At 38.6% G+C, this 27,429-nt stretch overlaps 2 protein-coding genes across 2 annotated transcripts in view; one reads left to right on the top strand and one right to left on the bottom strand.

Moving 5' to 3' along the window:
- The window catches only part of TFB1M (transcription factor B1, mitochondrial), a 695,218-nt gene that overhangs the window by 662,770 nt on the left and 5,019 nt on the right, over positions 1-27,429 (top strand). Inside the window, exon 6 of the mRNA XM_050786810.1 lies at positions 5,943-6,062. Within this exon, the coding sequence (XP_050642767.1) occupies positions 5,943-6,062 (120 nt within the window). The remainder of the gene's footprint in view (positions 1-5,942; positions 6,063-27,429) is intronic.
- CLDN20 (claudin 20) lies at positions 14,607-15,266 on the bottom strand. The gene has a single exon (XM_050786812.1). The coding sequence runs from the start codon at positions 15,264-15,266 to the stop codon at positions 14,607-14,609; it is 660 nt and encodes a 219-aa protein (XP_050642769.1).

The following is a 27,429-nucleotide window of genomic DNA, read 5'->3' on the forward strand; positions in this document are numbered from 1 at the left end:
AGGGCACTTTAGCCTTATCCGCTCCTCAGGGGCATTTGGCAGTGTCTGAGGTGTTTTTCGTTGTCACAACCCGGGAGGGGGCTTCTGGTCTCTAGTGGATAGAAGGTTCGGGATGCTGTGAAGCATTCTTCAGTGCACAGCAGAGCCTCCCACGGCGAAGAAGCACCCAACATTAGCCCAAGATGTCCGTCATGCCATTGTTGAAAAACTTTCCTTTAGATTATTTGGCCATAAAATATTTATCTCAGGAGTCTTGGAACTTCCCATCATAAAAATGTAGGACCCTTTCGTGTTTGTTAGGAAGCCTGGGATGATGTCACCACTTTCCGTAAGGTCTTTGCCATTTCCTCTTCATGAACCTGCTAATTCTCTTGGATTGGTTTGAGTTGGGCCCATGCTGAGTTTTCTTTGTCGTTTTTCTCAACCTTTGGATATGTTGGTTCTGACAGAAACTATTCTTATTTCCTCTACACTTACACAACTTCTGACACCAGATGTGTGGGTGTTTTCCACACCAAGCAATCTCTCGATTCTCCAGACACCAGCAGGGCATCCTGCAGTTTCATTCAATTCCGATACTATCCACTTGTTTTTAGTGTTAGATCCCACAAGTTAAGGGCCAGTTCCCACAAAACTGCCCCTGACTTCAGATGACCGTCACAAATCTGGGCCTCTAGGAGTTCTGAGCGACCAGCTATAAAATAAATTAAAGGTTCCCATGACCCCCTCCTCAGGTTGGATCACTTGTCAGAATGGCTCAAAAACTCAGGGAAACACGTTACCTGCACTTAAGTCATGGGTGATCAATTGGTCTCTGTGGCCAGCCCCATCTTGAGCTGCCTAGAGGCCTCATCCTAAGTTATCTCATTACTGTAAACTCTGGGGGACTTGTGAATTTAGAACAAGACATGCCTATCACTCAGGAAATTTCAAGGGCTTTAGAAGGTGTATGCAAGGAACCAGGACAAAGTCCAAATATATTTCTTATTATACCACATCTGTGAATTTATTTTTCTCAGCTGACATGATTATTTTGGTATTTCTGCTCTTGAGTACATAATAGAGATACAAAATACTATGTACTCTATTTGTGTGGGGGGAAACACAAAGAAACAGAGGCTTAAGAAGAGGTGGAGTAATTTCAGTGACTCAGAGTCAGTTGTGGTTATTAATAATAGTGTTACTTCGACTTCACCATATGCAATTCTTTTGAACAAAAAATGGTTGCTTTTAGTGAAATTTTACCATGAATATTGAGAAGAGTTTATATCGAGTCTAATTTATAGAATGCCTTAGAAGTCTGGGTAACACTGGTCCTCTGATTTTCACATTTTGCAAGTGAAAGTTTCAATGGGAGAATATATAGTATATTAGTCCATTCTGTGCACTACTATAAAGAGATACTGAGACTGGGTAATTTATTTTTTTTTTTTTTAAAAAGGTTTAATTGGCTCATGTTTCTGCAGCTCTACAGGAAGCACAGCTAGGGAGGCCTCAGGAAACTTACAGTCATGGCAGAACGTGAAGGGGAAGCAGGTACAGCTTATGTGGCTGGAACAGAAGGAAAGCAGCAGGTGCTACACACTTTACAACAACCTGTTCTTGTAAGAACCAACTCACTGTCATAAGAACAGCAAGAGGGAAATCTGCCCCCTTGATCCAGTCACCTTTCACCAGGCCCCTCCTCCAACATTGGGGATTACAATTTGACATGAGATTTGGGCAGGGACACTAATTCAAACCTTTTCATATAGCAGCATTTTCTTACATGCCATTTGCTCTTGACATGGTTGTATATGTAATTTTGTATTTTAGCCACAGAAAGCCCTTTTTAACATTTACTTTGTTTGACTTTGTGAATTACAAAACAGAAATAAATGAGCATTGTCGTCTTATTTCTGTCTCTAGGACTACAGGATCTAAATGTAAGAATTCAGCTCATACGCATTAAGGGACATATAGACAATATAAAGTTACAGCTCATAAAATATAATCAGACTGTTAAACAGTAAGTGACAACTAATCCCATCTAACCTCGTTTATTAATATAAATGATGAACCGAGTCTCAAAAGGGTTCAATGCCTTCCAGAAAGTCATGGAGTAGTTACAGGGAAAGCTGAACTTGAGTACAAGTAGTGTGTTTTCTGCTAAAGTCATGATGTGCAAGTTCTCGATGTTACTGGCCCAGTGTTCTTTTCTTTCTGAGTCTACCATCAGCCTCTTTCTTCTGCCATCTCCGGAGGACCCTGGCTGTTTATGGGCACATCCCAAGCAGGGAGGGAGTCACCTCTCCATTAATTACATTACATAGTTCTCATTGACCCTGATATATGGCTGTGTAGCTTCTCAAGTGTAAGCCTGATTTTTCTCCTTGTACTTAAAATTATTTTAGATTAATAAGAAAAAAAAAAACAAAAAAACACTGTCCTTGTAAATTCTTTGACCCCTTGTTTTTCTCATACTCTATCAAAATGCTTTTTAAAAGCTCAAGGGTTAGAGGGTTCCTTTTAATGAAAAATTAACTGGTTTGGTTTCCTGACCTTTTTTTTGCTAAAATCATCTATCTTGTAATGGATGTTGAAATTTCCTAGCTTTTCCTGTAGTATATCTCTCACAGAAACAGTAATGTATATTTGAGGTTGACAGACCATTTAAGTTTTATGCTAAATTTGAATGAAATCTTTTGTAGACCTTTCTGGTCTGTGATTTGAATTTTTCCTTAATAAATTAGGGACAGCTATGTGTGCTGATTTCTTCTAGATTGAAATACATGATTCGCGTGTTTTCATCTCTACAGCCTGGGGATATATGCTACGAAGATTGAACTGAATGGGTCAAGTTAATGGATTAGGACGCACATTCCCCTGACGTTTCTAGATGTGTACATAGCATTCTAAGTGAAATATACTTAAATAAGATCTTTTTTGAATTGTGCCAGTTTCATACGAAAATTTGCAATGCATTTTGAATTTTCTGCCAGTTGTAAGATTAAGCTCCTTTTTTACTTACGAAGAACTAGAAATATTTTTGACCACTTGATCCATAAGCTTATTCTTTAACTTAAATCTCTACTTCTGTCATTTTTTGTAGCTTCATGAGAGTGTATGTGTCTTAGTTTTACATTTTAGTAAGAAAGATTATATTTTGTCTTATATGCTATAGTAGCTCATCACTTAATCTTGAATATGGCATCCCAATAATTTCAACTCTCCAAACAGACAAGAGCCAGACAGTGTAAAATAAAAAGGTCAGGGGAAAGGGATATGAAATGAAAGGTTGGCTTTGAGTACAATCGATAACTTTGCCTATAGGAAGTTTCTTCCATATCTCACACAGAACCTATATTTTAATCTTCCTTAAGGCGAAGCTCTAATAAGGTAAATTATATGGTTTTCATGTCCACAGCAGGCTACAAGCAGCAGAGGAAAAGAAGTGATTAGACTATGTGGGTGCATTGCAGTGAAGCGGGAAAGAGCAAATCCGACAGCTGCAAACGCAGCTCAAAAAGCACTGTGTCTTCTACTGTTGAGCAGTGGGGCCCCCTGCCTGCCTGCCTAGCCCCGGATTATTCCAGTAATCGTTGCTGTTTGTAATGTTGCCCCCAAATCATTCAGAAGAGGGTTAGAATGTCCTTTGAACTCTTAAGAACACAGAGAAGCAAGATACATTTTAGAAAGATAAGCATCCCTAAGTTTTTTTACCCACCATTCAGCTCTGTTCAATTTTAACATATTGCCATATTTTTATATCTTTTTTAAATAATAAAATATTGTTGATATGTTTGGAGCCCTCTTCTACCCCCTTTCTTTCCCTCCTATGAGTTGTACTATCTTAAACTTCATCGTCATTATTTCCATGCGTATTTTCTCCTTGTACTGCAGATAAATACACCACACACACACACACACACTCACTCTGTCTATCTCTCTCTCTGAGAGAGAGAAAGTAAATGATAGTCATCTTTTCAAGATTTTATACAATAGCATTATACTATACAAATTTTCTGTGACTTGGTTGTTTTTTATTCCATTTTGGGATTCAATCTATGTGGATAACCCTTGCTATTCATTTTAACTATTGTTTCATATTCGATTATCAAAATTATCACAGTTTATTTTTTCATTCACCTGTTGATGAATTTTTATTTTTTTTTCACTTTTTGACATTACACATAATGCCATAATGAACACTTTTTTACCTATCGCCTATGTACGCTGTGCTCTAGGATATGTTCTTAGAGACCTAGAGGGTCATGAGGTTTTACACAGCTTCAGCTCTATATTGCCAAATTATGCTACAAATGCTTGTACAGATTTCCTCTCTCACTAGCAGTATCTGAAACTTCCTGTAGCTGCAGATATTCTCCAATATCAGGTTCTATTAGTTTTTTTTTAAATGTTCATTTCATGTGTATGAAATCATATCTAATGTTCTAATTTGCATATTCCTATTTTGTACTGTGGTAGAGCATAGTTTATATTATGGTTTATTTGGATTTCTCTTATGTGAGTTGCCTTATATATTCTCTTAGCTGTTTACCTTATGATTATTGATGTATAGGAATTTCATCTGTACTCTGAACACTATAATAAAGTATGGTGGTGGTGGTTGTTGTTATTGAGGAGGGTGTCTTGCTGTGTTGCCCAGGCTGGTCTTGAACTCCTGGCCTCTGGCAATCCTCCTGCTTTGGCTTCCCAAAGCACTGGAATTATAGGCATGAGCCACTGTTCCCAGCCAAGAGCAAAATTTTAAAAAAAGACATACATAAACATATAAAATAAAATTTTAAAAAAGACATACATATACATATACATATATGTATATCTTTTCTTATATAGCATATATATATGTCTTTTCATATATAGCTCTGCCTTTGCATCTTTAGGAAATTCTTCCCTACCATGGAGGTCATAGATATTTACTTATAAAAATTTTAAAGTTTTGCTTTTCACTTATTGTTAATTTGTTTAGCGTTTATTTTTGGTTATGGTATGAGATAGGGACCTACTGTTTTCTCCTATAGGTATCTAATTATTCCAGTGTCACTTATTGAATGATCCTTCTTTTTCTGTTAGCAGTTGCTACATCACATCTATCATGTGCTAGATATCTACATGTGCTTGGGTCTGTTTCTAAGGCATTTGTTTTATTGATCTGTCTGTGCCTGCATCAATTTTGATGTCTGGTAGGGTGAGCTCCCCTATCATTGCTGGTATTCTTCAGGAGTGTCCTGGCCATTCTTGGCCTTATATAAATTTTATATGGAATTCAATTTTAAATATATATATATAATACATATGGAAGTTAATTTTTTAAATCCTGTTGGACTTTTAATTGAAATTGCATTGCATTTATGAATTAATTTAAATATACCTAATTAATTGCAAAACAGAAATGTTTGAGTGCTTAAAAGAATAAATTACTAGGTTTTTACAAACATTGTTTGTCAAGAACAGCCAATTCCCCAAGGGTTCTGAATACTCACGGTTTTAGGATATTAAGTGAAGAAAAGCATACCATTTAAAATGTTCATTCATATGTTGGGGTAATTCAGAAAATTAAGTATTTAAGCATCTTTCATTTTTCATTATGCTTGCTAATTTCTTCATCAAGTATTTATTGATTGCTTGTTTTATGTAGGACCTTCTGCTATCGAATATAACAGTGGTTCGAAAATCGCAACAGCCAGTGGTAGAGCAAATGTTCTTATTTTTGTAGTTCATTATGTATGACATAAATCACACTTCTTAGGTGTACTTCTGTTGATGTTAGAGGAAAATATTCCCCATGTTTGCTGTGTGTCATGTGTCAGATAGCCTACCCTTTTCAAATTTGCCTCAAAAAGTCCACCTAGTGTTCAGAAATAATGAAATGTTCACTCTTTTTCATCTAATCAGGCTGGACTAATTATTTGCTAAAATTCATTTTTGTCTTTTTCTAGAGACTTGCAGCCAATACAGGAAGCAAACAACGTAGTCGCCTCTCTGTTATGGCTCAGTACCTCTGCAATGTTCGACACATCTTTACAATTCCAGGACGAGCTTTTGTCCCCAAACCAGAGGTAAGTTTCTGCTTATTTGTTGTAGTATATCAGAATTAGGACATTTGTTCCCCTGAGGATGTGTCATAGGAAATAACCTCTAGGATCTAACCTTTGTTTCTGTGCAAACTGACACTGTACTTTACTTCTCCTGAGTAAGAACCACAAAAATCATAATATGAATGGCTAGTTCTTATTATAATTGTTCTCCTTAGGTAGGGTGACTAAATGTTTAGGTTCATGCATGTTACTCTGGTGGCAGTATCATTCATCATCATCATCGTGATGATGTTACTCTTAAAGTATCCCCATATGGAAGATAAGTTACACGGTCATCCAATATTTCAGGAAAGAAAGAAAATCCTTCTGTGATTTCTGTTAGAGACGTCTAACTAAAGCTACATCAAACATGATTTACTTACACTTTTTTGGGAAACCTTATTATGGTCGTGTTATTTGTGGTAAATCATCTGTGGATAAAACAGTTGGATATTAAACTAGGCTTTGACTATTATATATTAGTTATTGGAGTAAGTGCTAGTTACAGAAACAGTTTCTCTGCCAAATATTAAAATTAAAGAAAACCGGTGTCTATTTTAGCAAAACCACTGCTTGTTGAGTTACTACACGATGTGTACTATTAAAAACCCATCTTTTTCTTCAGTGAATGTATATTGAGCATTTACTGCTTGAAAATGGGTTGGGTAGCAAGGGGAGTCAACGGGGATATGAGCCTAATCCGTTACAGAGTCTGCCTTCAGGGAGTTCACAGCCTCATGAGGAATAGAAATTTCTCACTGGTCCCTAAAACTCTCAAATACAAAGTCTTACAGAGTTTCCCTTACATCATGTATCCTTCATAAATAAAAAGAGATAGCATGGAAAAAATGCATTATTTGACTATAGATTTAGATATAAATTCTAGATTTAGAATAGGGACCGTAACCAACAGTGTTAGATCTACTTGTCTGTCTTGAAGCACGCCTGAGCGATCTCCATGCTCTTTGCTGCCACCGTCATACTTCCTTTGCCATTTGGCCAGTTAGCTGAGCGTTCGGGTGACAGGAAGTCAGGCCATCTTCTGCTTACATAACAGACATAATTGTCAGCTTTTTCTAAATCGAGTTCAGGGAGTTTGCTATCAGTTCCACCTCCCTTCAGCATCTCAGATTTCAGAGACATTGTGAATGACTTCTCCCAGAATAATTAGATCCAAGACAGAATCTGATGACTGGAGATATCTTATAGGTTATCTTCAAATTTAAAACATTTGTGCTTTCAGGGACTTTCTCTCCCATTATAATGGGGAAAAAAAAAAAAAAAAAAAAACCAGTGACCATGTAGCTTGCTTTCTTCTTGTCATGCACATGTGTGTTCATATAACATTTTAAATAGTGTGAGACTCGTTATGTCAAAAACCAAGATCCTTACTCATAGGCCTCTACAGTTATGGTTATTACCATTATCCAGAATCTCCAGGCTATTTAAATTTTACTAACGGGTTCTTAGGCTAGATATTAGAAAATTTTTAGTGGAAGCTTTCTAACTCTGTTTTAGTTACCTAGTTGACATTATTTGATGGTGTTTCAAAGTTATTATCCACTTTATCTTTGATTTAGGGGTAAGGTACATATGTAGTTTATCAATTAAAATTTATCTTCTCTGCGATTAAGGCCCCAAGAAAATATTTATTATTTGGAAAAAAGCTAGCTATGTCCTTGATTCCTTTTTTTATCTAGGGATGTTTACATTTTGGCAAATGAAACATTTTCATAGCAATTTACTTCACATTTTTTATTATGTTGTAACTATTACATACAGGAGATTTATTTGTAATCCAGGAAAGCACTTATCAAGGACTTATAGGTGTGCACCACCATACCCAACTAATTTTTGTATTTATTCATGGAGACAGGATTTTGCCATATTGGCCAGGCTGGTCTTGAACTCATGGCCTCAAGTGATCTGCCCGCTTCAGCCTCCCAAAGTGCTGGGATTACAGGCTAAAATTTAGTTCTAAAAGAATTCTCTGCTGCTCTGAAGTAGTTTTACCATATTAGGGCAAAGCAGAAATGTTCTGAGGAAAGCCAGAAAATATTTTGCTGACAGTTACATTGAGCAAATGTTTTAAAAATTCATTTTCTCAAATAAGAAAGAGGAGGAATTTTTACAGAGATGATAAAATAATTCAAGGCTAGTACTCTAAACCTTCTGCATGCAGGAAGAGAAAGTCCTAGACGCGCATAATTGCAACACAAGGTAAGATAAGCTAAGTGCTAAAAATAGAGGTTGGGCAGATTCCTGGGTGGTTGAGAGAGGGAGATTAATGCCCAGAAGAAATTTACTAACATTCATTACTTACTCTCAGTCAAAACTCCAAGAATCAGATATAGAGAATTTCCTTTGCGATACAACGAGGGGCTTAACTTACAACCACTTTTGGGACTTTTTCCTGTGAGAATCTGCTATCCCTTCTGTTTCTCAATCTTTCAACTAGCTCAATCCAGCTTTAATGGCAGAACTTTCACTACCATTGAACTATCACAATCCTGTTCTGACTAGTTGAACTGAATTACTGCTGAACTTCACTCTTACTAAGCTCTCCAGTGTAGTTCCCAAAATTTGAACCCAATTACTTTCTGTCTACAAAACAGACAACCTCTGAGGTTCTTAAAATTAGGCTAATTAATTGGTCTACTTTAGTGTCTCTTAAACTACTAGAGTCTGTAGTATGTAGCTTTTAAGTTAGATTTTTTTTTAAATTTTGTGTTTCCATTTCACTGTTAATGAAATTATTTTACATTTATAAGACAGAATGTCTTTTGCAATGCAAATTCAGAACCAAAATTGTTTTCATGAGAGAATACAACCTGTTAAGTTTCTCAAGCTAGCTTCTCTACTGGCCTCTGTAGATCCCTGAGAATCCACGTATTTCTGGGGTTCCATGCTTAATCTTTTTTTTCAGCTAGTCTGCGCATTTCTCAAGTTTGGGAAATACTGAGCTATTCGCTAGCTCCTCAAAATTCTGTCTTTTTTTTTTTTTTTTTTTTTATGAATTATGGTGATAGGCCTCATAATCTAACACAGTTCCTAAGGAGTGGACAGGCTTTTTAGTTCTCAACACTATTCTTTTTTTTTTTTTTTTTTTTTTTTTTTTTTTTTTGAGACGGAGTCACTCTGTCGCGCAGGCTGGAGTGCAGTGGCATGATCTCGGCTCACCGCAACCTCCACCTTCTGGGTTCAAGTGATTCTCCTGCCTCAGCCTTCCAAGTAGCTGGGATTACAGGCGCCCACCACCACACCCGGCTAATTTTTGTATTTTTAGTAGAGACAAGGTTTCACCATGTTGGCCAAGCTGGTCTCAGACTCCTGACCTCAGGTAATCCACCCGCCTCAGCCTCCCAAAGTGCTGGGATTATAGGCGTGAGCCACCATGCCCAGCCAGTTCTCAACACTATTCTCTACTCTGACCTAGTAGAAAAAATCATTTAGTTATATTATGTAACAGGTTCTTTTTTATTGACACTAATAGAGGCAGTAGACTTCCAAGCAAGCTAGACCTACTGGAATTCCAGTACTGCTAGTTTTGAGAACTTGGTCAGATTAATAGGCTGAGTTTACTACATCCAGATCTGGCCAATAATACTGCCCTTGAAGGACATTCATGAGGAATAGAAATAATCAATGCAGAGTGCCTGATACGAGTATCTCGCAGTAAATGCTGCCAGTCAAAGTAGTTGTTATTGTTATGATATAAACAAATATTTATGGACCAAGTTGTAGTATTCTGATATAATAGTAGGGATTATAATTTTTAAGCTATACACAGAATTTATATTTAATTTTACCTATTTGGAAGTATGGTATATAGAACAAGTTACCCTCAAACATGGTACAAGTTTAAAGCATAAATAGTGTCCATTAAATTATAGATGAATTAGTGATATATCCATGATGTATAAAGAAAAGATTGGAACTTGAGGCATCCACTCTTGACCTTTGAAGAGCAATTTAAAGGCTTCCAACCCTGCGTATTCACAGCTATTGAGGCCTTGACCTCTGTGGGAGATTGTCTTGAGTTTGGTGGGTGGATGGGTCCAGAGAAGAGACAACTGTTTTTCATGCTTTTGCGTTTTTTGAAATCTGATATCAAGGATCTTATTTCTGCTGTATATTTACCTTGTTTTCAAGAATCATCGTTTTGGTATAAGATCAGAACACTAGTATTTTCCTTCTTAACTAAGACTCTTCTATCTTTGGTCTGTATTCTCTTCCTAGAATCAGATTGAGATGGGATTTTCATAAAGGTGATGTATTGAAAAGGTCCCTCAGGAGAAGGGGCATGAGGGTAGCGGGAAAGAGCAGGGGAAGAGCTAAGAAAGAATATTGCTCCTCCTGGAGACCAGCTTCAGCCTGGAACCACGGCGGGAGAAGGAACTGTGTAGCACAAATTGCCCCACGTGTCTGTGTTCCCCTGAGGCAAGGGACCAGCTTATTGGAACCTGTGCCAGCCAGTCTTTGCAGGGAGCAGTGGGGCAGTCACTTCCCAGTAGAGGCAGCTCCATCTCTGGGAGCCATTAGCACCCATCAGTGCCAGCAGCTGGGGGATGGCTGCCCTGGCCCAGTGGAAGGAGCTTGGCCAAGACACAGCATCCTGTCCAGCTTCCTACCAGTAGACAAAGCTGTAAGATTACTCACATGGCCACCTCTCTGCCTTGGTTGCTTGGAAGTTCTAAACTATGTTTCATGTTTAATTGCTTTAGCATGCTTCAACCAGGAACATTGAGTAGCATTTTTCTTCTCTTCTTTTTGTTTGTAACTTTAGTCTTTCATCTTTATCAGTTGTTTTAATACTTATTATAACTGCAATTTTATTATAAGTTGCCTCAAATTCTTTTTTAAAGCCCTGGAGTCCAAAATAAAAATAAATATAAACCAAAAGCCATTTTTATAATTAGAGCAGTACCAGAGTCATCCTCCTTAAAAATCAGGTGAAATATGTGTTGAATAGAGATAAGAGTATTTGCTCTTAAAATTTTAATTCAGTACTAGGCATGCTTTCATAAACTGCTCAAGAATCAAGTAAACGGTAAGTATTCTAAATCCAAGGAAGGAGAAAGCAAAATTGCATTTTTGCATACTTTTGCATACATACTTTTATGTATGTATAAAATGCAATGAAATTAATACAAAAGCTACTGGAGATAATGATAATGATGTGACAGTGTTCTGCAGAATTGTAGGCTAGGCTAAAAATCCTCAAACGTCAAGTTGGTATTTGCTAAAGTAATGTAGCTGACAATATAGTGATCAAAGACATATGAGAAAACATTGTCCACGTCCAAAACTGAACTTCTATCTAACTACCCTAGGCCTGCCCTCCCCCTGCCTCATATTCACTATGCTGACTAATGACGTCATCCACCGAGGTCATCCAAGCCTAAACCTTGGAGGTCATCTTAAGCACCACTTCCCCAGACCTTTACAACTGCTGACCCTCGCAACTAGGCAGTCGTTAACCAGTTTCTGACATTACCTAAATTGCTCCCAAACCCATCCCAATTTTATACCCAATTCTTCCGACTTAATTTAAGTCTGTCATTTTTGTCAGAATTGCTAGATGAATTCTTCAGTCATATGTATAGATACAGATATACACATGCTCCATAGGTTAAAAAAATTAAGTATGATATTTTTGGTCTTCTGAGTTTTGTTTTGGTAACTTTTGATCAAAGAAAAATGAATAAGTATATGCAGTAAATTAGACTATGATTTCTCAAACTCAGAGCTGTTGACACTTGGGGCCAGATAATTCTTTGTTGCCAGAGTTTGTCCTGTGCGTTGTAAGATACTTAACAGCATCCCTGGCCTCTTCCTACTAGATTCTAGTAGCACCACCTCAATTGAGACAACCAAAAATGTGTCCTGGCATTGCCAAATGTCCCCTGCAGGCTAAACTCACCCCAGAGGAAGCTACTCGATTAGACTAAGAACGATCGAGTACCACTAGACATATGCTTTCTGTGCACCAACTGCTTTCTGTGTGTCATCTCATTTAATCCCCACAAGAACTCTATGGATAGGTGCCATTCTTATTCTCATTTTCACATGAGCAAACCAAGACCTTAGTTAAGTAATGCATACTGTGTAACCATGCACCCACACTAGGGCTTGTACCTAGGTGGTTTGACTCCAGAATCTGGTTCCCTCAGGTTGGAGCCATCTCCCTCTACTTGCTAGTTATGTGACCTTGGGCAAGTTAGGGAACTTACGTCATCTCTGTCTCCCTCAGTGTCCTGTAAGATCATGAGAATAGTTCCTGCCTGGTAGAGTCGTTAGGTTTAAACCAGTAGACAAAGGATTTAGACCAGGACTGGCATGTGTTAGGAAGCACTTGCCATGACATGTCACTGAGAATGCAGAGGTAAAAAGGACACCTCACCTCCCAGTCTAGTTGGAGATACAATCATGTAAACTCATAATTTCATAATTTCTTAAATAGAGCATTCTTACACAGTGCGCATTACTTAAGTCTTGGTGTGCTCATGTGAGCTATTGTGAGGATTAAATGAGAGCATTTATTAAATTCATAATTTGTTTAAAAGAACATTTTCTGAGAACACAGATGCGGGTTTGAACTTCTCGGCTGTCAGGATTGAGTTTACAGGAGAGGTCCCCTGTGAATCCTGAAGGGTGAGCAGGAGCTTTGGTAGCAAGAGAGTGAGGCTGGGAGGAGTGCAGGTGGAGAAATGAACGCAGCAGGATAGGAATTCCTGTAGGAATGGAGAGACTCCACATCATTTATGGCATGATTGCCACTTCCAAACAATACATTGGGCCGTTATTTCATATAAAATGGCTGATTTTCTGAGAGTTTGAAACATTCCTGTTTCTGCTTAGGAAGAAAATATCCCAGAGCTAAATAAAAATTATTTTTTGAAGTATATATAGAATGATATAGCAGATACAAAGAGAACTTTTACTGTAGGACTAAAGGCTACATAGACTATATAAACCCAACCACATTAAGCAAAGTGAGAGAACTACTAATGGGGTCAAAGCAGTTCTATCACATTAATTTACATGAAAACCTTCTTTGTGTCAGAATTCTTTTTAATATGACACTTGTGTATAAAATAACATTTTGACCACTCAAAAGGAGTACATACTTTAAACAATCATTTAACCTTCTGCAAAATGATTCCCTTCCTAATTCCCATATGTGATAATACGTTTTCATTTTAGCGATTTCATTAATAGCTACTGACATTGTTGCAGAAGAGAATGTCCACCCAGTAAAATAGGCATAAGATATGTTAGTCTACTTCTGTTTGCACAAATGAAAGTTATTTACTTGCATAAAAGATATTCTTCCCACTTCCTGAGTTATTCATGTACAAAGAAATAGTCTTTTTTCCCCTTTACCATTGAATCATTGACAATGACTAAGCTTCAATTAACAAATAAATTGTTAGAAACAGTGGTGTACAATGTTTCCTTCGCACCTACTGAAAACTCAGTTTTTATTTTCTTGCTAAAATATTTGAATCACATATCATAATTTATATTTTAAAAGCATTCTTTATTTAAAATATATCTTGACATTCATTAATTGAAACAGCTCATTTATAAGAAAACATTTTTGTTAGCATGAATGAAATTTGAGAGAAAAAGTGACAACTTAAAAGTAACTTTTATCATCCAAATACTAATAAATGAGAGGGGAAGTGGGATGATAGTAAATCCAGAATGTTATAGGATAAATGAACTTAATCTGTGGAGAGTACTCTTGCTAGAAGCAGAAGAAGGGAGTTCTTGAACATTTTGAAACAAACTTTTGTTGTTATCACTTAGCTTGTACTTAATGCTTTAAGAGTCCTAGAGATTTTAGTTTGGTTTGGCTTTGCTTTACTGTGGTAGCATTTACCAGTTTCTTCAGTTCTGCCTAATCTTGGTTTGCATATAATATTGCCAGCTCTTATAAATATATATAGATGGTTTTCTAAAATGATAAAGAAATGGGCTGGTCACAGGAGGTGGGGACTTGGGATGGATGGTTTTGGCAGCATCTGAATGGAATAGGCAGCTCTTGTATTCCTAATGTACTTTCACACACTGTAGCTTTAAAACAGAAGCAAGTTGCTGTGTTGTTGCCAGCCAGATAGCAAAGTGGAGAATACTCTTGGTTCACACCAGGGCAAGGTACTTTTTATACTTGACAGTTTAGTTCTTTTATAAAATCCAGTTCGAAAGCTGTATCAGCAAATTATCTTAAAAAAGAAAAAGAGCTATCAATTAATTGCCTTATGAATGTAATCAGAACCTCTTTCAATTACAAATCTTTAAGTAAAACATGGAAACAATAATGGAAAAAATAAAGAACTCTTCAGACAGATGTAATTGTATATGATAGTTTTATTGGCATTTTAAACTACCTTGTAGTTGTTAAAGTATTTTACATTCTACTTTCTTTGTAGGGAAAGTTAAGCATAATTCTAATTTTTTAAAATCTAAAAGTCCCATTTGGCACCCAAAAATTCCATTTCATATGTATCACTCAGTTATTTACACGTAATCCTTCAGATTGTGTGTGGAATTGTTCTCGAGCTGTGTGTTAGAGATAGGCTGCTGCGTGGGTGGGTCAAGCCAAGCTTCTGGATTCCTTTTTATACAAGAGGTGCAGAAAATCATGCCAGAGATAAACAACAGCATTGCTGAAATGAATCCGATATAGATAGCTCCTCCAGGTTCGTGTTTGTTGCTTTCTGGAACTGTCAGATCCAGAAAGTTTGCAATGATCTCCTTTGTGTACCACACTGTCGGGATTAAACTAGAGATTCCTGCAGACATGAAACAGACTCCTCCAGCAAAGGAAGCATGGCTCTTGGTTTCTCTGTCCCCTCCTAAGCGAGTACATTTCATTCCTACTGTGGAAGTGCAGATCCCCAAAGCAGACAGAACACACGCCAGGACCATGGTGGCTCTCGCAGCCTGCACGTGGATGGGGAGGGACAGAATGGAGCGTTTCAGGGCACAGCTGAACATCCCGGTGCTGTACCACGTACAGTCCATCCAGAGCCCGTGCAGCTGCACAATGGCTGTTATGATGTTGGAGCCCACATCCACATTCACCTTCCAGTTGGGCAGCAGGGTGGCTGTGAGCACTCCAGAGACCCCAGATAAGGCCAGGATGAAAGCAAGGAGCTGAAGTCCTGCTGAGGCCATGATGTTACTGTTTAGTCTGTCCTCTTAGAAAATCCTGATGCTTAACGATGCTGGCTGTCGTATCTATTTCTGTGCAGTGGAGAACCAAATAACAAAGCCTAAGGAAAGAAGACAAAACCAGGATTGAGGGAAAGTGTAAGTAAACAAAAGGCTTCTCTTTAGAGTAGGAGCCAAGAACACACCTGAGTACCCCCCTTCTCCAGCCCCCAAGCAGATGAGGATGCTGTAGGCCGGAGGAGAAAAGCTCCCACTGGGCCTTTCTCCTCAGACTGGTCTGAGTGATATGCATGGGTGGTGTTGATACAGGGCATAAAGAAAGCAGTTGCCCACTTAATTCTTTTTAAAACTCAACATATGCTGAAACTGTAAAGTGGACATGTACCTTGTTAGGAGATTTAGACATTTGAAATTCCAGCTATAGTATCTGATAAAGAATTTTAATAGCATTATAGTTTTTCAAATGATTTTATTTTTAATGAAAATAGTAGGTAATAAGAAAATAAATTAAGGCCACCTTTTAAAGATGGTTTATAAATACATTTTAGAAAAGTATTTAAGAAATGGCTTTCATAAACAGATCTTTAAGACACACCCACAGAGCCAGGCACATAGCCCAAGTGAACCATTTGAGGAGGAAGGAAAGCAGCAGAAAGAAGTCTAAGTCTCTGGCATGGTTATCCCTAAGTTCTAGCTAATACCTATTTGCAAAATCCTGACTGAGGTTAGTACTTGTTTTACTTCAGGAACCTGGTACTCAAAACAATTTAAGCCACTGTTTTTTGTATATAAGAACGTGAGGTCCTTTCTAACTGGGACTAGAATCATTACCTGGCCAAAATAAAGCCGGCTATTCTAAACAATTCAGAAGTAGTGATGGCAGATCTCAAAAATACATACGAGAAATAATCACACCGTTAGTTGTCTGTGAAAGGATACCCAAAATAATTTAACCCTTTATTTTCTTTGTTTATTTTTAAGAGCAAGGAAAAGACTACACCTACTTTGTGGCTTGGCTGTGTTTTAAGAAACAAAAAGACTTCCGATTCCATCTTTCTATTCCTGTTCCCCCATCTAGCCCATTTGGCACTGCTTACTGCCTTCTTTGAGAAGAATGTAATGGTTTCTGAAATACTGCAGTACGGACTTTCGTTGTTGTTCTGAATTAATTTTGAATGATATGATGAAGTGGCTGTATCGTGATTCATAGGTATTACACAAAAGGCAATACAGGCTCTTGAGTCAAAAACACTTGGGCCAGTTCTTAGCTTTATACCTCTCTGTGCCTCAGTATCCTCTTCTGGAAAATGGGAAGGATTGGAATACTTCTTTCATAGGGTTAAATAAGTTAATACATTTTAAGGGCTTTGAACAATATTTAAGCCACAGAAAGTTCTCAGTAGTTTAAAATTGACATCATTATTAGTATTTGTATTTCTTGTGTATTGTGACATTTGATGTTTAAAATTATTTGGATCTTTTCCCTTTTTCTCTTCCTTCCTTGGGCTGATTTATTTTCATAGAATCTTAGAGCTGAAAGAAACCTCAGACAGACAATCTCAAGCATCCTCGTTTTTTCAGATCAGGATGTTCAGCTAGGCTATCACCCCATGCTGTATAGTCTTCAGCAGCCAACCTGCAGTGTTCAGATCTCTCCTCACCCCTCCTGCCTCACGGGATCATCCCGCATCCTTTCCCCCATTTACCACAACACTTCCTGCTAAAATCTCCTCCCGTGTGTTTCCCATGGGAACCAGGGAAAACACTACATCTGGAGGCAGAAAGCACCATTAACTGTCTATTTCACCCACTCCCCTCCCCACCAGGGAAAAAAAGGACTGTAGAGGAAGTTAATAGGGCAAATGGCTCAGCTTCAGATGACTCAGCAAGGAGATTGATGCCTGGCTTTGGTTAAATATTTGAAATAGTACTAATCCATTGCCTATTTAAATTTAAAGTACAAACTTTGCATAGCTGCAAACATTGATACTCTAAGACGTTAGATCCTAGACTATCTGGATGGTGCTGTTCTGTTTTTGTTCATAATCTGAAAATGTAAATCTTACCATTTTAGAAAAGAATTTCCCTAGGAGTTTAAGTTCTTAAGAGTCAGACTCGCCGGGCGCGGTGGCTCAAGCCTGTAATCCCAGCACTTTGGGAGGCCGAGACGGGTGGATCACGAGGTCAGGAGATCGAGACCTAACCCACGGCTAACCCAGTGAAACCCCGTCTCTACTAAAAAATACAAAAAACTAGCCGGGCGAGGTGGCGGGCGCCTGTAGTCCCAGCTACTCAGGAGGCTGAGGCAGGAGAATGGCGTGAACCTGGGAGGCGGAGCTTGCAGTGAGCTGAGATCACGCCACTGCACTCCAGCCTGGGCCACAGAGCGAGACTCCGTCTCAAAAAAAAAAAAAAGAGTCAGACTTATCTGTAAACATCAGTGTGCTTAGGATTCGCCTGGTATCATTCAGTTAGTTTCTTTTCTGTTTTCCAAACTTAGACCAAAATAGAACAAAGTTAAAGTTTCTAGAAAAAAATCAAGCACATGTTTACAGTTTTATAATAGCTGTTTTCAAGTTTAGGTTTTAGCATTTCGGACTCTAGCCAGCTTGCTAAATTACTGCCTCCGGACCATTTTCACCTTAGGGATTCTTCAAGTGTGGGGTTGCTGTAACATTTTCTAACAGCATCTGCTTGCTCACTGTTCTCTCTCCCTCTCTCTTTCTTTCTACTTTGAATGAATAACCTTTGTATGTTGTCAATCTATGTTCAGCTTACCAATTATAATCCTTTTCTTCCCATTAACCAGTACATTTTATAACTTTCAGTATATTTCAGATGTGAAGACAGTTTGTTCATCATAATTAACAAGTACTGGCAGTGATCAATTACAGACAGCCAAAATCAGTGTAAACAATATGACATTGCATTTAATTAGCATAGTGCTTACTTACTGTTGAATATTAGATTCAAATGCTTTTTTTCTTCATAGAGAACTTAGGTAGAAAGAATTTGTTCTCCAAATGAAGGTCACTTTCTGCTCATACAAATGTACTGGCATTTTGGCTATGTTGCAATTTACCCTCCAGCCACAAGCATAATACCATTTGCGGCCTGTTCTCTCAAAATTTCTATCTCATAGAGAATAAAGACACACTTTGTTCCAGCGGCTCTGGTAGTGGTAGAGAAATACTGTGAAGGCAAGCAGAAGCAGAGGGGAGGGGTCGCATGTAAAAACTTACATGATCTACAGTGAAAACTCTCTCATGGTCCCAAAACACAGTGCACACAGAACAGAACCAAGCACGTTCAGTTTTTGAACTATTCGCCAATAGAAAGTCTGTTGTAGATTTCACTAAAATGTAGTCAACTTTCCAGACAAGATTTATTTATATCAAAAATAATATTTAAAAGCAGATTTACAACTTATAATTCAAACTAAATAATACTGAAATACCTAGTCTTAGATCTCTAAGCCTCAAGACATGTTTTATTTACCATACCTTTCGTCAGTAGCTTTCACTGTCTTAACTCCTTCGGTCAGTTGTCTTCAAATTAACCTCAGTTAGTTATGGTGAAGAAAAACCATGTACGTGAGGCTTATTTCAGAAATTCTGGATATGTTTATAAAGCTCCAATAAGTTAACTTGAAAAAAGCAAATAAAGGACAACGTAGAAATCTGAGAAGTAAAAACTGCTGATGGTGTTAGAAGATAAATACCAGGTTCTCCATCTCATTTTTTGAGATGTGGGAGAATTAAGAAAGGAGAGGCGGGGAAGGGAGGAAGCTGTTGTTACAGCAGGATTTGTTGAAACCTGAAAGCTAAAAATGCTTTTGTGTCACTGTACAGAGGAGGAATTATTTGGGTACTCACAAAAAGGCCTTCTTTTCTTTTAATACTATGTTTTAGTCACATAGTTATAATTTATTTTTGAAATTTTCTCTATGTTGAAAGATATAATGTATTATTTTATGTCCTCCGTTCAAGAATGTGGTCTGAACTATTTTTAACTGTGTCATGCTTTACAAATGAGAGTTGAGACTCCCTTTTTTCCCTGGTATTCTTGACTTGTCTGGAACCTGAATTCACAAAATTGTTAACTTTCAAAAATAATCATTCAGAAGAAAGTTTTTAAAAATATGTATTTGTTTTCAATAAAAGAAAAAAGAAAACCCAGCAACAACTTTTGACTAGAATCTGATCACTGACCCTACAGGTATTTGTGTGTGTGTGGTGCCCTGAGTTTTCTTGTTATTCCTTCCACTTAGAAAGATCTGTGGAGTATAACTATAGAGATTCAGGAAATGTTATGAATAAATTACCCAAAGTGATGTGATGAGACACAGCAGATAAGACGGTGATCAGATACTGAGGTTGTAGCCCATGAATAATGGTACAGATGGATTTCACTGCCATCCTTTTGGGTTCTAATTTTTTTCTTCCTCAGTAAGTCTTATTCTACAAGCTATAAATTCATAGCCATTATACAGAAAGAAGATAATTTGATTATTGGATTTTTAAATTTAACAACTGTTAATCACCATGTTAGACTTTAATCATTTGTTTAAAAGTAGTAAATAAACAAACACGTGTTTCAGTTATCTGGATTTTTTGTTTTTGTTTGTTTTAATCCTAAGTTTGACATTTAGCAAGATACTGTTTTCCTCTTTTCTAAATCTAACATCTGTGGGTTTGCTTTTTAGCCATAGTGTTGCTTACATGTTAAGTCTTACCTCTCTAAGTCGTTATAAGCTTTATGTGTACTGGCTTTGTTCTTTTATTTTATTTCATGGGAAATACAAACAATTCAGTGCATAAATAAATACTGGAAGAAGTTGAGTTGAATTGCAGACACTAGTAGTCACAGCAGTATCATTAGTGCTGCATCAGAAGAAACCTCACCAGGGCCCTCCAGCATCCTGGCTTGTTTTGCTAGTCACCATGGTTGTTAGTGCAGACATAAGCTTTGTGAGGCTGACTGACGGCAGGTGGAGGGACCCAGCTGCTCCCCACTCCAACCTCTAGCATAAGGAAGCTCGCTGAAGGATAAATGGGTTCAGCATGCTTTAATGTACATTTCTATTCTCAAAACATTTTGATTATTTTTTTGCCTTGACGCAAACAATAATCCTATAAAATATTAATTGCCTGCTTTAAAAGGAAAAACTGAAATGGAAGCAACTTTCATTAGCTATAGACCTTTAATGAAGGCAGAATTTCTTATATAAAAAAGGAGCTAGGAAAGTAGAAGTGTAAATAGAAATGTAGTCTTTATCAACATTCCTATCTACTTCTGATGTGGACATTAAAGGAATATTAATCTTTTAAGTCCAGAGACTCTCCTAGATGAGTCTTATGACCCCTCAGCTTAAATCTCTTGCCCGGCCCTCTCCCCTGAACTCCCAAGTTGTGTTTCTGTCTGCTGACTTGGCGTCACTGATGGATAGCTCCGACCTGTCGTGGCACAAAACTGAACTCCTGACCATCCCCAAACTGTTCTCCCCGCGGTTTTCCCGTGTTCATTAGTGGCAAATCCTTCTTTCCATTTGGCCAGCTGGAGATCTTAAAAGTCATCCCCGATTCCATACCCAACATCCCTTCAGTCAACAAGTTTTGTTTCTGACTTCAGACTAGAACAAGAACCTTCCACCTCCGAGCCCCTCTTCTGCTTCCACTGTAGCACAAGACCTCTGAGGTAGAAGGTCAGCCCTGCAGGGCAAGGACCTCTCTCTGTTTTGTTCATCGCTGATTCCCCTGCACCGGGAGCAGTGCCTGGTACATAGTAGGGATACAGTAAATATTTGCTCAATGAATGAATTCAGAAACTGACTTTAAGTATATAATGTTAAACTATAAATTGCACTTGAATGTTTAAAAATATTTTATTTCTAAACAAGACTAGAATTTTAAGTAATTTTGGAACTCTAGTTTGTCATCTTGCTAATAATAATATCTACCATTTATAACCTGCTTTCCATATGCCAGGTACTGCTTAATGTGCTATAATACTTAATTCTCAAAACAAACCTATGAGATAAGAGGAATTTTATAGATAAGAAAACTGGCCAGGCGCAGTGGCTCATGCCTGTAATCCCAACACTTTGGGAGGCTGAGGCAGGCGGATCACCTGAGGTCAGGAATTCAAGAACAGCCTGGCCAACATGGTGAAACCTTGTCTCTACTAAAAATACAAAAATTAGCCAGGCATGGTGGCACACGCCAGTAGCCCCAGCTATTCAGGAGGCCGAAGCAAGAGAATCGCTTGAACCCAGCAGATGGAAGTTGTAGTGAGCCAAGTCATGTTATAGCATTCCAACCTGGGCAACAGAGCGAGACTCTGTCTCAAAAAAAAAAAAAAGGAAAAGAAAACTAAGCTGCAGAGAAGTAACTTTTGACTAAGGCTGTAAAATGAGTAAATTGCAGGAATGGGGTTGAGGCCCAATACAGCGATTTTTGAAACCTTGACATACTACATAGCACTGCCCCACCTCTAATTAGAAAAGAATGTATTTGCAAGTCCTACCTCTCTATGGTAGTTTATAAGCTATGGAAACAAATTAACCCAGAAATCTCTGTAGCTTTACATATCAGCGTTTACATCTCAGTTCCTGCAGAGTCCGCTGTGGGTTGAGTGATTGCAGTCCATCTTTCTTCTTTAGAATGTTTTCATTTATCTTTAAGCAGAAATTACTTTAGCTTCTCTTAGTGTGTGGTATTGCTCAGTGATGTTAATCTGGATGTTCAGGCAGGCTTTTATTGTCCTTCTGAAAGAGTCAGTAATTTAACTGAGTATTTTGGAAATAACAATACCACACCTTCCTGTGGAGCTTAACAGTTTATAAAGCATTGCACTCCATCGTCTCATCACTGGATCCCAGTAACAGGCTTGTGAGAGAGACCTCTACCCTAATCGAAGACCTGGGGATCGTGGTTGAGGGGAAACACTTTGGTGGCTGACATTTTCTTCAAGAAAGAGTTTGAAGGCCACCAGTAGAGGCAGTGGGAACCATCAGTGTTTTTTCGTGGTGGAATTTGTGGTTTACAGAGCACTTGGCTATGGTGTGGAGGATTTAAAGAGATCAAAATTGGAGACGGACGGACTCTGGGAGGCTGTGGTAATGGGAGCGATTAAATAGAACTAACTAGTTGAGCAGAGAGATTGCATAGGAAATGAATTCAAGACAAAGGGTGTTCATAAATTCTGCAAATATAATTAAATATATATATAATGTAGTCAAGGACATCTTCAGTCTGTAAAAAGAACCCAAAATTTCCTGTCTACATTTTGAAAACAAATTTATAGAAGGGGCTTTAGGCTTGTATTGGTTTCAGTGGACAAATTACAGAAAAATCTAACAGTAGACTAAACTATAAGGACTCATTGTTTGGAAGTCAATACTGTTCAAGGTTAGTTCTGCAGTTTAAAACTCTTCTTAAGGATTCCAGCTCATTCCGTTTTTTTGTTCCTTCAAACTGAACTTTTCTTGACTGTGTGAAAGTTGATGATACAAATTAGGTCATTCTTGTCTTACCCAACTAAATCAAAGTCAAGGGGCCAGGAGAAAAAAGCACTCAGGGCACATAGCACCATAGAACCTGCTCCAAAATTTACACTTTCTATAAGCCTAGCTGCTGAAACAGCCTGCTGTAACACCAAGAGCAGTTTTACCGTAGCTGCTGGGACTACCTACTGTGACTCTAAGACTGGTTTTACCTGCTGTCATCACTCACCAATCAGAGCTTGCCCACACCCAAAAGCTTCTCTAGTGCCAATAAGCTTTCTTTCAAAACAACACATAACATTTCTCTAATAACTCCCAACCTTCCCTTTGTTCTTTGGACACTCCAAAGACCACCTGGTCTGTGTGTAGGCCCTGAATTACAATTCTTGCTTCCCAGATAAAACACTGAATTTGGAGATTTGTCTCTATATTTTATTTTTACTTCAACAGCTATGAGATGGCTGCCTCAGCTGACCCTTTTATCAAGAAGCACCGTATTCTACGGCCAGGCGTGGTGGCTCACGCTCATAATCCCAACACTGGGAGGCCAAGGCAGGTGGATCACTTGAGGCCAGAAGTTTGAGACCAGCCTGGCCAACATGGTGAACCCCATCTCTACTAAAAATACAAAAATTGGCCGGGCGTAGTGCCACCCGCCGGTAGTCCCGGCTACTCGGGAGGAGGTGGAGGTTGCAGTGAGCCAAGATCACGCCACTGCTCTCCAGCCTGGACAACAGAGTGAGACTCTATCTCAAAAAAAAAAAAAAAAAAAGAAAAGAAAAAAAAGGCAGCAAAGTATTCTAGAGTTCTCTTCCTGTCTCCCACCCCCACCCCAGACTTTGCTTCAATGTCTCAGTTTCCAGAACAGGCTCATTTGGTCATTCTTAACTGTGAGCGAGACTGGGGAAGTTTGTGTCTGGCTTTTCATCCTCCCTGGTGAGCTGTACCCAGCAGGGACTCAGGCTGGCTTTGGGGGTATCACAGGGCTCTAGCTGCACTTCTGGCCTCCAGGATTTGAGTTGACTGTGTGATACTTTCCCAAGCAACTGGGATTGTTCCCCAAACCTGTGATTCTCACTTCTGCCCACACAAGGGCTTTGGAAAAGCCCCAGGAGGCTCAGGCTCAACCCAGTGGATCTTATTTTTCTGGGATGGAGCCCCATCCTTGTGTTTTTCAAATGCTGTCCACTTAATTCTAATGAGAAATTGGGGTTCTGAATTTTAAAAACAACGTTGTGATGGTTAATACTGAGTGTCAACTTGATTGGATTGAAGGATACAAAGTATTGATCTTAGGTGTGTCTGTGAGGATGCTGCCAAAGGAGATCCACATTTGAGTCAGTGGGCTGGGGAAGGCAGACCCACCTTCAGTCTGGGTGGGCACCATCCAATCAGCTGCTGGTTCAGCTAGAATATAAGTGGGCAGAAGAATGTGAAAAGAGAGTCTGGCTTAGTCCCCCAGCCCACATCTTTCTCCTGTGCTGGACGCTTCCTGCCCTCAAACATCGGACTCCAAGTTCTTCAGTTTTGGAACTCGGACTGGTTCTCCTTGCTTCTCAGCCTATAGATGGCCTATTGTGGGACCTTGTGATCGAGTGAGTTAATACTTAATAAAGTCTTCTTTATATGTAATTCCATTAGTTCCGTCCCTCTAGAGAACCCTGACTAATACAAATGTTTTTTCTTGTTTGCTTTCCATTCAGCCTTGAAAATAATGACAGTTCAGAGTAAGATAAAATAGTTACCTGTTCCAGCCCCACAGATTTAAAGTGATTTGACCTAATCCTAAAATAATGTTTTTCTCCTGGCCCAGCCTTAGGAAATTAACAGTATCAGCTATGAATATACGAATGTACTGACCAAGCATCTTCAGTGTGATGTCTAGTCCGTTTGACAATTATGGTTTGTTATGAATTACTATATTTGTATGCATGTTTTATTTCTCAGTCTTTTAATAATATTAATAGCTTTATCAAGTACCATCTGAGTTTGTTTAGATTGCAAGCCTCTCTGAGGTCCTGGCTTCGCTCTGAGGGACTGGAGTTGCTCAGGACCTGCAGCGCTAGGGTCCAGACCCTGGCAGTTGCCAATGTGCTGCCACACCCATGTCCGGGCTGGGCAGCCTCGAAGCTGCCTCAGGCAACTCCTGCCACATCCACAAACCAAGCGGGAGCACAGCCCAGGACAGAAACACAGGACACCTCCAGATGCTGCTGCTTCACAGACACCAAGGTCATGGCTTGTGGAAAAGGCCTGGTTTTAGGAAGGTCTTTTCCCTCTGATCATCTGGGAACTCCAGATTAAATATAACAGAAAATCTTTATACAACAATTGTCAATTCTTATTCCATTTTGGGCTTTCTTGAGGATACACGTGCATCTCCCTGAAATTGTTTAATCTCTTAGAACCAAGAGACACTGACTCATCTTGTTGTTGTTATTACTAATAGGTATAATTTACATACATACATATGTCCATTTACATAATTTACACAGTAAAAAAACTCTTCATCCCCCTCACCACATTTCTTAGTCTTATTTCTCATTGTGATCTGCGTTCCCTGTCACTCTCTTGGCCTCAATTCTTCCTACCACATCTGCTCTGAGAGGAAACACTGTGTGACTGCTTAAAATCTGTTCTTTTTTTATGATCTCAAGAAGAAGGAGAAAAAAACAAAGATCTGTAGGAAGAAAAAAGGGTGAGGACAGAACTTCTGCAGAAATAAATATTGTTACAGTAACGCAAATTGTAAACTTTAGGATAGGTACTGACTGTGTAGTTATCTTTATTGAACCAGTTGGTTTGAAATACTTAGAATGCTGTCAGCTTTAAGGTTTTACAGTGGAAATTCTTTCCTTAAATTGGCTTTGGGACGTGGATCACAGGTAGAGTAAACCAATTCTGGGAAATTTGATCTACATTCACATTTGTCAGTATTTTCTTTTTCTATGACATGCATAATTATCATATCATAGGCATCAGTGACTTGCTGCCTCTACCTGGGATTCTTCTTACCTGGGAAACTTGTAACCTCGAGACCTGCGATGTCCTAAAGTGGACTGTCATTAGCTTGGGGGAGGTACTTGAAGAGCAGGCAGACCCTGGAGGGTGGGGAAACCAAGCATCCAGAGGCACTCATCTTGCTCTGTTGTTTTACCCAACACTGAAGTGACTCTCCCAAGCCCCTGTCCTCCTGTGTTCCATCTTGTGGTGCCTATAGCCTGCAAGATGCCATACGCTTCCTGTTCCCAACTACCCAGGTCTGCTCGTGATCATCCCACTTTGAACTTTGAATCCTTCTTATATGTTGTTCTTTAAAGTCTTATTGATTATTCCCTGTGGTCTTTTTTTCCTTTTTTTCACTAGCCCTTCTGTTGTCTTAAGTTATGGCTGTGTCTTGGCTGATTACGTAGTAACTTCCTCATCATTTTTCCTCTCCCCTATCTCGTCCTCTAATGGTCTTGAACACCATGAGCGTGTTGAATGAAGACCCTTTCGTAGACAGTGACCAGTATTGTTTCTGCGTCTGTGCATGTGGTCGTGACTTAGCTTTTGGGCATATGATAATCATCAGGAACTGAGTTGTACATTCTTCAGTGTCATCTGTATATCATGTTGATTACAGTTCTCAGTTGTAATATCTAATATCTAAGATTTAAGGTTTAATATCTCCTTAGCCCAGGTCCCTTGTGAGTTCCAAGTGCTGCTCTGAGCTGATAACCCGTCATGTCCTAGACACCCTGGCCTGGAAACTAGGACATCAGCTTCGGGCCTGTTATGGCTAAAGCTGCTAACACTGAGAAACAGTCTTAGTTTGTTACAGTGTTGACGTATAGGGTTAGAAAGGCAAATATTTAAATTCATTTTAAATCCTTTCATTTGAAATTTTAGTAGGTCATTTTGGTATACTGATAGACTGAGTTTGGAAAAGGGCTGGCAGCATTGAACTAGAATATTTTAAGTACTTCTAATGCCTTTGTACTGATTTCTTTTTTGTAATCAAACCCATTAACAGGCTTAAAACTCAAGGAAGAAAAAATAATAGTTGTAATTTTAAATAAGCATTCAATTATAAGTAAAAAGCATTTTTGTATTCGTTACCATAGTTACCAAGCAGTTTTCCTATAGTTCTAGAAAAAATGGGCTCCATCATTCAGAGTAATTCTGAAAGGTGCCTTTGGGGGAAAGGGAGAGGAAGGGGTGGTACAGGAGAGGTCCTCGCCGTCCCAGAAGCAGGAGACATAACTGGAAGAGCTTTGTTGACACTGAGTTTTACAGACTCTCCCACTAAATAGTAACTGCATTTCTGAGGGGAGTGCTGTTGTAGCTGGGACGTGATGTAAGCCAGCTTAGCAGGGTACTGGAATTGTATTCAAACTTTAGAAGTCGACTGCTATAGTTTACATGGAGTACTGCTATATTTGTTTAGGATTTTAAAACCCAAGTGAAAGTTAGACATTTCCTGTATTTACAAATATCAACTATATCTCAAAGGAATGATATCAGGCAAATAAAGATGATGCCAAAATTAAAAATATAAAGAAGCTGGAAGTGGCAGTTTCTGTACTGGAAGGAGAGTTCATCTCTTTGTATTTGTGCTTTTGGTCTTAATAATTTTTAAGCCTTATGTAGAGTTTTGATAATACTTCATGGCTTTAGGCC

The sequence above is a fragment of the Macaca thibetana genome, chromosome 4 (genome assembly GCF_024542745.1).
Source record: "Macaca thibetana thibetana isolate TM-01 chromosome 4, ASM2454274v1, whole genome shotgun sequence".
NCBI classification, from domain to species: domain Eukaryota; kingdom Metazoa; phylum Chordata; class Mammalia; order Primates; family Cercopithecidae; genus Macaca; species Macaca thibetana.

What these genes read in the sequence shown, in the direction of transcription:
- CLDN20 (XM_050786812.1), bottom strand. Translation starts at nt 15,266, where the DNA reads ATGGCCTCAGCAGGACTTCAGCTCCTTGCTTTCATCCTGGCCTTATCT.